The 10,608-nt window shown below is 43.5% G+C and overlaps 1 protein-coding gene across 11 annotated transcripts in view; it reads left to right on the top strand.

The window, feature by feature from the left end:
• Positions 1-10,608, top strand: part of NCBP3 (nuclear cap binding subunit 3) — a 28,514-nt gene that overhangs the window by 517 nt on the left and 17,389 nt on the right. For 2 of the 11 annotated variants that reach the window (XR_002827222.1, XM_023747693.1), the window contains exons 1-3: positions 290-754; positions 1,841-1,906; positions 4,056-4,161. Coding sequence is in view for 10 of the 11 variants with exons in the window: in XM_023747693.1 (XP_023603461.1) it covers positions 539-754; positions 1,841-1,906; positions 4,056-4,161 (388 nt within the window). In the remaining variant the exon portion in view is untranslated. Of the gene's footprint in view, positions 1-280; positions 755-1,840; positions 1,907-2,561; positions 2,678-3,812; positions 3,928-4,055; positions 4,162-10,608 lie in introns of those variants that run through there. The other 9 variants (XM_023747695.1, XM_006106939.3, XM_023747702.1 and 6 more) reach the window with 8 other exon arrangements.

The raw sequence follows: 10,608 nt of genomic DNA, 5'->3' as shown, positions 1-10,608 counted from the left end.
GGGCGTCATCTTAACGCGCATCCGAGCCCCTTTCTGCGCGGGGAGAGGAAGAGGGGCCTGGTTGTCTTGGCGGGAACCGTACCGCAGCACCCGGGTCACCGGCGGGTCCTCAAGGGAGTGCTGGGGGGCCGGTTCCGGTTCCGGTGGCGGGGCTCGGGGTGTCTTCCGGGAGGGCTGGGCCTGACAGCAGCGGGAGCTCGTGTGTCTGGTGACCGAGGGTCATCTGGCCCCCGCGCAGCCCCACTGCTCTGGGGCCCCCGCGCCGCCGCGGTCCCGACACCTGACCTTTCATGGAACCAAAACATCCGCGAATGCGCAGCGGCTCTGGCCCGCCTTTCAGCACCCGGCGAGCGGCGTTTTGCTTGTGCTTTGGTGGCCCGTTGCCCGCTCCTGGGGGCCGGTCTCAGGCCTGCCTGGCCCTTCTCCGGCCCCTCCTTGCTCACCCAGGACGAAGGAAGGACTTGTTACCACGTCAGCAAGCCTTGCTTCTAAACTGAAATGATGGGGAAAGGTGAAAGTGGATCCCTCTAGATAGCAAATGACAGTGACTCCGGTAATAATAATGAACAGGGTCCCTGTACCGTTGACCACATTATATCGTTTCGCTGTCACCGCGGTAGTGAAGTCTGTGCCATCCCTGTCCTCATTCGGTGTCACACCTATGGCAGCCCCCACCAGGTGCCAGGCACGGTCCTGGGCACTTGCTCACGATGAAACGCCCTCCCGAAGTTTATGTTCCAGTTGGGGGACACACGTAAGCACATCATTCCTGGTCGTGGTCAGTGCCGTGACCAGAATAAAGCATGTTAATGGCATCGCGAGTGCAGAGGGCAGGGAGGGTGTGCAGAGCGGGAAGCTGCGTGGGGTGGGATGGTCCCGGAAGTCCTCTGAGAGGGACGTTTAAGCCAAACCCTGAGTGACACAAGGGAGCCAGCCAGGTGCAGACCTGGAAGGAAGAGTCCCCAGTAGGGGCAGCAGTCAGCAGAAGGCTCTGAGATGGGCACAAGTATGAGAGCAGTAAGCGGGCCGGAAGGTGGGCAGATGCTACGGAGGACACCTAGGCCCAGAGAGGCCAACGGAACCGTAAAGTGTCACGTAGCCCGAGAACGTCAGAGCTGCCTTTTCAGGCCTGGGTTTCCCAATCCCACCCTCCTTTCGTTGCCCTGTGCTGTGTTTTCCGTAGGTCTGGGCGAGTCTGGATTTTCTGCATTTTGATGAACTCGTGTGCTCTGTTTACCTCGTGGCCGGGCCTGATGGATTGGGCCGGGCTGGGTCGGGGAGATGAGTGACTATGCCTCATCGTGGATGCTTTTCACAAAAGCTTGTAGAGTTCCATTGACGTGATACCTTCCGTAGATGGGATTGTTTGAGGTTTGGACAGGCCCTCATCTGGAAATGACTTCTCCTTAGAGTAGTGATTGCTACTGCAGTCACGGCGATGGGCTTCCTCGGGGTAAGGGGTTGTCAGAGTGGGGGAAGGTTTGCTCAGGAGCGTGACTATCCAAAAAGCATCAGCTGTTTTTATTTTTTTATTTATTTTTATTTCTTTAAAATATATTTTATTGATTTTTTTACAGAGAGGAAGGGAGAGGGATAGAGAGTTAGAAACATCGATGAGAGAGAAACATCGATCAGCTGCCTCTTGCACATCCCCTACTGGGGATGTGCCCGCAACCCAGGTACATGCCCTTGACCGGAATTGAACCTGGGACCCTTGAGTCCGCAGGCCGACACTCTATCCACTGAGCCAAACTGGTCAGGGCTAAAAAGCATCAGCTGTTTTTATCATGAATTTTTCGTCAGTTGCTGTCAGCATTTCTTACTCTTCCCCTCCTGTTAGGACACAAGCAGAAGATACGAAAACAAGGCTGGCAGTTTCATCACTGGAATTGACGTCACCTCCAAGGTAAGACACACCATGATTTATTTATTCATTTTGATACTCGGGTGAACTTGGTTCCTAGGATTAGTGGAACTGCAATTATTCTTTACCACCTGTTTTTCTTTAGTTGCTGGATTAAAATTTATTTAGCTTAAATTTTATATTACACAGTGATGCCTTTGTGCATTCTGGAAACATCCAGGCAGTATTTGTGTATTCTCATGTTCATGCTAAGATAAAATCACTATACCTGTGCTCAATCATATCCAAGAAAAAGTTCTGCACTGCAAATGCTTTTTTATGTTGTGTACATTCTTTAAAAGTGATATACTATTTTTACTTTAAATGAAACAAAACATGAAAAGTTCCTGGCACATAGTAGGCTCTTAGTAAATGTCTTTTATTCCTCACTGGCTGCAGGCTTAGAAAAATAGGATTTCCTGCCCTGGCTGGTGTGGCTCAGTTGGTGGAGCATCATCCTGTGCAACAAGGTCGCAGCTTCAGTTCCCGGTCAGGGCACATACTTAGATTGTGAGGTTTGATCCCTGATTGGGGTGCGTGCGGGAGGCAACCAATTGATGTATCTCTCTCACATCGATGTTATTTTTTTTCTCTCTCTCTCCCTTCCTCCCTCTCTAAAAACAAAAACAAAAACAAACAAAAATACCCGGAAAAATAGGATTTCCTTACTGTGTGGCTATCTAAACTTTGAAGACCAAGTCAGCTGAATTATTCTCAGTACCTGGGAATACTATCTTACCTAGTGATTGCTGTTACTAGATTACCAACTTCACTGTAATTCCTCACAGAGCCAAACCTATTATTTTTCTTATTATAAATAGTGCATATTTGTTGTTTTAATTGGTGATATCCAGTTTAGGCATTCTTTCTACTTTAATGTGTGCAATTGAGTGGAATAGAATCTTGAATTCTGAATAATAGTACTGTGTTGCTATATTGGATGTATAAAATAAAAAATAAAAATGTCATACTTAACATTTTTATATTTTATTTGGGACTCAATCTGTCTTAGATGGCTTAAAGGCCAAAAGAAAGAAGTGATCTTTTAGACAAACAAGAAAATAAAGTGAAGATGTTTTCTTATTGTAATTGAACCAGAAGTAGACTGTACTGTTCTTAATCCTACACAGTTTGCCATTATATTAAACAAATATAATGGGGGGAAAGGGTGGTAGTCCCAGAATTGGTACTTAAATTGTTACTAAAGAAAGGTAGATTAGCTGTTTGCACTGTGAAGATTTCAGGGAAGAAAATTAGCATAACTGTTGGGAAATAACAGAAGTGTTGTTGCTTTACCAATCCCCACAAGCTTTCTATACAGTCAGACCTTCAATTAGTGTGGCAAAGTCAGTATGTAATTAGCGAAGGGTTCCCAAGAGCTATCAGAAACTCACAGTTGGATCTGGATTTATTTTAGCTCTTGGGGAAAAAAAACTTACGAAGCTGATTATTTTGTTTTTCAGTGAAGCGTCAATGCTTTTTGTCACTTAAAAATGAAAACTGGCAAGTCCATGGACACAAGCCTATAAGAGAGAGAGTTTCTTTGCCTCAAAGCTATTTTTAAACCAGGAAAAAGCCTTAGGGAGTGGACTGCTCATGCAGACATAATGTGGATGAGCGTGATAGGTGTGATTACCATGCACACAGACAGTGAAATGGGGATGGGGGGCGGGCTCCTAGAAATAGCACTGAGATCAGAAGTTCTGCCCCACTTACTGCTGAAGTTCCTCCAGCAAACCTTTTAACTTTTTTGTGCTTCAGTTTCTGCACCTGGAAAATTGAGATTTAAGATTGTTTAGTTGTAATTTGTTTGAATCATGACTGCTAATAAATGAAATGTCAGAGAATTAAGCATTCCTTATTACTCATTGGATCAACTAATATTCATTGAATTCCTACTCTGCCTCAGACTCAGTGATAGGCATTGAATCATCATGGAGCTTATTACAAATTATAGCAGCATTAATGTACACCCTCCCAGTCATTGACTTTGAATATCCAGTTCTCTGCAAAAATTATTAAAGGTACATTGTTGCTTATTTCTTCTGATTTATTTTAGGATTGTCACTGATGCATTATGTTGTATTTGTGATTGTGTGTGCGATCTAACTTTTCTCGTTCATTGAAACATGGCTTTTTCTGTACCTTCTAGGAAGCAATTGAAAAGAAAGAACAACGAGCCAAGCGCTTCCATTTACGATCAGAAGTAGATCTTGCCCAAAGAAATATAGCCTTGGACCGAGACATGATGAAGAAAGGTACTGGGTATTTGGGGGGAATTTTTCCACATTTCCCAGACAGTAACTTTTTCCTACCATGGCTGGTGCTTCTGGCCTCGCCTTGTATGTCCAGTCCTCATTCAAATACTCCCAAAGGAAAGGAAGTCTCCATTTTTGAGGTGGTCTGTTTAAAGTTGCGTTAGCTGTGTCTCAGATGTTAGAGCTGAAAAAAAAAGATTGTCTTGTCGGAGGAGGCTCAAAGAACGTCACCCAGTTAGTGGCAGAGCTGAAATTAGAACCTGTGCTTCTATGGACTCACCCATTCCTGCTCTTATCATAGAAAGCTTAACATTTCTTTGTTTTTAAATGTATTGGAAGTAGCCCTAGCCAGTTTGGCTCAGTGGCTAGAGCAGGGGTGGGCAAACTTTTTGACTCGAGGGCCACAATGGGTTCTTAAACTGGACCGGAGGGCCGGAACAAAAGCATGGATGGAGTGTTTGTGTGAACTAATATAAATTCAAAGTAAACATCATTACATAAAAGGGTATGGTCTCTTTTTTTTTTTTAGTTTTATTCATTTCAAACGGGCCGGATCCGGCCCGCGGGCCGTAGTTTGCCCACGGCTGGGCTAGAGCGTTGGCCTGCAGACAGAAGGGTCCTGGGTTCCATTCTGGTCAAGGGCACATACCTCAGTTGCAGGCTCCCGGCCCTGGTCTGGGGCATGCAGGCAGCAACCAATCGACGTGTCTCTCTCACATTGGTGTTTTTTTCTCTCTCTCTCCCTCTCCCTTCTACTCTCTCTAAAAATTAATGTAAAAAATACCCTTGGATGAGGATAAAAAAATAAAATAAATGTATTAGAAGTATATCACAGTGAGACCTCTTTAAGGGGAGTCAGAGCAATATTGGATTGGGGGGGAAAGCTGTCAGCACTTCTTTAGATGCAGGCTTGTGATTTTATCTTACTTTTCTGTTTTATTAGGGTAAATGTTTTGCTTCCTGGAACTCACCCTGAATTATAAAGAGTAATCTGCCCCAGTCTTCTGAAGCAGTTTATAAAATAAAGGGAAAATTTTTAGTGCGTTCATAGCCATATTTATTATTCCACGCTAATATAAATCCATGAGTACAAAAGGTCTCCCTCTGTTGTATTTGCAAATTTGGGTATTTCTGAAGGACTTAATAGGCAGACCTCTGCATGTTAAAGGTCTGTGCTCTGCTGTATGAGTTTCTCTAGGCTTGCTTGATTGATAAAAGCATGTTGAATGAACGAAAGAATAACTACTATTTGGGGGGAACTTGCTGTCTTACCCGGCGCTGTGTTAGTTGGCATATTGCATATTCGTTTCTTACTCATTTTTCACAACAACCCTATGAGGAATATATGTTTTATTCCTGTTTTACAAAGAAGTAGAAATAGGCTCAAAGAAATTTAGTAAATGCCTGAGGTTATGCAGCTCGTAAAAGTGGAGTCAGAATTTCGACCTAGGTTTATCTGACTCTAAAACCTTGCTCTTAACTACTTTGCTCTATCGCCTCATGTATGTGATATGACAGCACAGACCCAAATCTCCTTAGTCTGTCCCAGTGGGTAGAGTAGCTTGGATGCAGAGCTCAACTCTGAATCCTGCTTTACACTTTTTTCTGCCTCATGAGTTCAAGTTGGAAATATGGTCTTGCTGCCCTTGCAGGCTGGGTTTCCAGGCATCTACCTGAGTGGACTTCTGTTTCAGGAAAAGTCCTTTGAAGGCTAAGGATAGCTGTGCAGCTTGGCATTCATGTGCCTGCTCAGTCTGGGCCCAAGCAGAGCTCTGAAGCCTCTCATAACTGCAGCTTGCTTACCTCTAGCCTGTGAGCATCCATTGTGGCAGTTCATGCCTTTTCATTCCGCTGATTTTGCCCTTCCTTGTCCCGTGCTTTTTCTTGTTCAGATGTCATTTTCCCCATGAAGCCCTAATCACCCACTCAAATTTCTTACCTCTGTTGGTGCAGGTGCCCTCCTGGAATCTTTTTCTCAGTTCCTTTGTGAATGTGGACAAGTTATTAAACCTTTTTAGGTCTCAATCTCCTTGTTTATAAAGTGAGAATATACCTACCTAAATAGGATCCTTTCTGGAGTTAAATTTAAAAAAAAAAAAAATTTTTTTTTGAAAAGCAACCCTAATCTTATGGTTCTAAAGATATTCCTAAAAAGCAATAGACCTGCCGAAACCGGTTTGGCTCAGTGGATAGAGCGTCGGCCTGCGGACTGAAAGGTCCCAGGTTCGATTCCGGTCAAGGGCATGTACCTTGGTTGCGGGCATATCCCCAGTAGGAGATGTGCAGGAGGCAGCTGATCGATGTTTCTCTCTCATCGATGTTTCTAACTCTCTATCTCTCTCCCTTCCTCTCTGTGAAAAATCAATAAAATATATTAAAAAAAAAAAAGCAATAGACCTGCCTGGATGAGCTGGGACACGTTGCTCATTTTAATCTGTTTTTCATCCAGAAGGCAGCATATTCTAGGGTAGTATTCCTGAACTCTGGAGAATCCTGCTGCCTATCCCAGATCATTTTAAATTAGGATGGGAGGTAGGCAAGGGGTTTGTATAGGTCCCAGCGATAGTTATTTTTATATCTCCCTAGGTAATTCTAATGTACAGTCAAGATTGAGAGCCATTGGTATGGTGATTAAGAGTGTGGGTTCTGGCCCTGGCCTTTTTGTTCCATGGTTACAGCATTGGCCCATGGGCTGAAGAGTTGCGGGTTCAATTCCTGGTCAAGGGGATGTACCTCGGTTGCAGGTTCCCTGGCCCTGGTGGGGACTCATGTGGGAGGCGACCAATTGATGATGTGTCTCTCTCATGTCTAGGTCTCTCTCTCTCTCTCTTTCTCTACCTTCTCCCCTCTCCCCTCTCCCTTCTCCCCCTCCCTTTCCCTCCTTCCCTTCCTCTTTCTAAAATCAGTTGTTTTTTTTAAAGAAAAGAGTGTGGGTTCTGAAGCCTGGGTGCCTATATTTAAATCCTGACCTGTTCCTTTCTAGCTGGGTGACTTGGGGAAGTTACTTAGGCTCGAAGAAACTCAGTTTCTTCATATGGAGAGGCAGATAACAGTAGTTTTCATAGGGTTGTTGGGAGGCTCTAGCACAGTGGTTCTCAACCCTCCTAATGCCACGACCCTTTAATACAGTTCCTCATGTTGTGGTGGCCCCCAATTTCATTGTTACAAATTGAACATAATTAAAGCATAGTGATTAATCACAAAAACATTATGTAATTATGTATGTGTTTTCCGATGGTCTTAGGCGACCCCTGTGAAAGGGGTGTTTGACCACCAAAGGGGTCGCGACCCACAGGTTGAGAACCGCTGCTCTAGCATAATGTTACAGTTCTTATGTCTGGTTCATAGTAAGTCCCCAATAAATGATAGTTGTTATTTTCATTATCTGGCATTTTCCATCTTCCCAGCAGTCTTCTAAGTGGCCTAGCCTCTTGGGAGAATGGGAACATTGGAATAAACATCTTGGCTCCTGCAGCCACATTAGGTGTCAAGTTATTGCTTCTTTTTAATACCAATGGCAACAAAGATACGTTTGGTAAATGCTTACTATATGCCACTCAGCCCTGTGCAGGGAAGGGAATTACCATTTGTTTTACTGGTGGGGAAACTAAGGTGCTGAGAGGCTGAGAACCTTGCCTGGGGTTCCACGGCTAGGTAAGTAGCAAGGCTGGGATCTGAAGGCTGGTCTGGCTGAAGCCGGTGTCCCTCACCTCTCTGCCAGCTCTCAGGTAGAGTGTGGGATGTGCTGCACTGATCATTCTGCATCAAGAGTGACTTGCTACTTACTCTTAGCGACTCAGGGTCGAGCAGCTTTTGTTTCCTTATCCCCAAGATCAAAGCCTTCGTGGTTGGAAGAAACCTTAGAGGTCATCAAAAGTCACCTCCTGCCCAGCGCTGCGGGCCTTTTGGCAAAGTTCCCAATGGTCTTCTGGCTTCTGCTTGAACATTTCCTAGTGACGGCAGAAGAACTATTTATGAAGCAGTCAATTTTTGGATACATGTTAATACATGTTCCTCATGTTGAACAGAAATTGCTTTCTAATAATTTCTGTCTTTTAGTTACTGTGTGACCCTTAGAACAACATTATGTTCTTTCCTCATTCTCATAATAATCCTTCAGGTGAATGAGCAGTAAGCCCATTTCCTACACTTTGTTTATGTGACTTGACTTTCTAGCCTCTCTCCTCTACACTCTTTTCAATCTCTAAATGTCCTTCATAAGGTGAGGTGTAGATTCAGATATTGTTGGATTCATGCAGAGTATGGCAGGGCTACACCATGATTTCTGTCTTACCTATTTCATAGTGTACTCACCTTCCAGTCAACCGAAGCACCCTGGTCTTTTCCCTAGGAATTCTCTCCATCAAAGCAGTCTTGTCTTGCCCTGACCTGTTTGGCTCAGTGGATAGAGCATCAGCCTGAGGACTGAAGGGTCCCAGGTTCGATTCCAGTCAAGGGCATGTACCTGGGTTGCGGGCACATCCCCAGTAGGGGGCGTGCAGGAGGCAGCTGATCGATGTTTCTCTCTCATCGATGTTTCTAACTCTCTACCCCTCTCCCTCTCTGTGAAAAATCAATAAAATATTTTTTTTTAAAAAAAGCAGTCTTGTACTTGAGGCACTGTTTAAAAATTACTTCCTTATTTATCTTTACCAAATTATATCTTATTAATTTCAAGACTCCATTTCAGTCTGTCTAGTTCATTTCCATCTTAACTGTACCTTTTAGCATTTTAGCTATATTCCTCACTTTGGTATGCCAGGCCTCTGCATCTTTATCAGTTGTTGGTAAATGTTGATCAGGATAATCCCATATCATGCCATGAAACATAGATCCGTGAATTGTAAGTCTTAGTTTATTATCAGGTCCACATTTCATTTTATTGTCATGAGGAACTAGATTACATGCCTTAATGGTCTCGAGATAGAACTTGAATTTCTTGGTGTGGGGTAATGCTGCCAAAAAAAGAAAAGAGGTTTGTGTGGCTTGCTTCTTAGAGAACTCACGTCATTTCCAATGGGAGAGACTTGGTTTCATTTTTTGTTTGCTTTGTAACTCTTCACCCGAGGATATTTTCCAGTGATTTTTTTAGTGAGAGTGAAAGGCAGGGGGAGAGACAGATAGAGAGAAACATCGTTATGAGAGACACACATCGATTGGTTGTCTCCCGTACACACCCTGACCAGGGACAGGGATCGAGCCTGCAACCAAGGCACATGTCCTTGACCAGAATCAAACCTGCATCCCTTCAGTCCACAGGCCGACACTCTGTCCACTGAGTCAAACTGGTTAGGGCGAGACTTGGTTTCTTAAGGGATTGTAGGTTCTGTTTGATCAGCTACTTTTTAAAAATTCCAGAGAATGACATTAATTTAAAAAAAATTATATATATATATATATATATATATATATATATATATATATTTAATTTTCACCTGGGTTTATGTTTTATTGATTTTAGAGAGAGAAGAAGGGGTGGGGGAGAGAAAGAGAGAGATATCACATCGATCAGCTGCCTCTTGTATGTGCCCCAACTGGGAAGCAACCCTGCAAACCTACAGCGTAGGTATGTGCCCTGACTGGGGATCAAACCTGTAACTTTTTGGTGTACGGGGAAAAAAAAGCCATCAGCATTTTTGATGAGCTTATATACTCTGAACTGTACCCTTTTCTTCATTAGATATTTCACAAACAACTCATGTTCACCAAAGAAAACTTGGAGAGTAAGAAGAAAGGTTGCCCACAATCTATCACCAAACCCAGTCATTGTCAACATTTTGTGTACTTCCTTCTAATCTTTTCTGTATGCAGATTTTATTTTTGTTTTTCCTTTTCACTTGACAATCTGCCATTTGCATTTCCATGTCATTGTATAGCCTGATGCTAGTCTTTTAGATTCTTACATTTATTCTTCTACCTTTGTCTTTAGTAATTTACCCTTTGTCTGTCTCCCATATGTGTTATTTGGCAGATTGTTCTCACCCAAGCTTTGCTGCCTTCTCTTTCCTGGGAATCACCTCTCATATTCTGAGTAACTATATTTAATGTCTTATAAATTTTTCAACATTCTAGTGTAAGGCCATGGGATTGGCTTCTTTTTCTCTGGAATTTCAGAAATCTACTTTCCTACTCCCTGTCTTTCATTGTTTTCTTTCCTGTTAAAAAAAAGCAAGATGCTGCCCTCACCACCTTGCTGGTAGTCAGCACTCAGTAAATGGCCAGTTCTCATTCCCTCATCCATCTGTTCACTGCCATCTCAGCAGTTAGTCCTTCCTCATTGATTGGGCACAAATGTAGGCTCCTGCTTTGTTTTATTTTAAGCAGCGACATTGTCAGCAAGGTGAGGAAGCATTGAGCATTCTCCTTTGGCAATCTTCCATCAAATTTTGAGCTTAACAAGGTTTCCATCTCTAGTGGGTCTTGCCACAGTCGGTTTGGTTCTCTTTT

Source organism: Myotis lucifugus, unplaced genomic scaffold (genome assembly GCF_000147115.1).
Source record: "Myotis lucifugus unplaced genomic scaffold, Myoluc2.0 scaffold_952, whole genome shotgun sequence".
Classification (NCBI taxonomy): domain Eukaryota; kingdom Metazoa; phylum Chordata; class Mammalia; order Chiroptera; family Vespertilionidae; genus Myotis; species Myotis lucifugus.
This window is presented reverse-complemented; position numbering and strand designations above follow the sequence as displayed.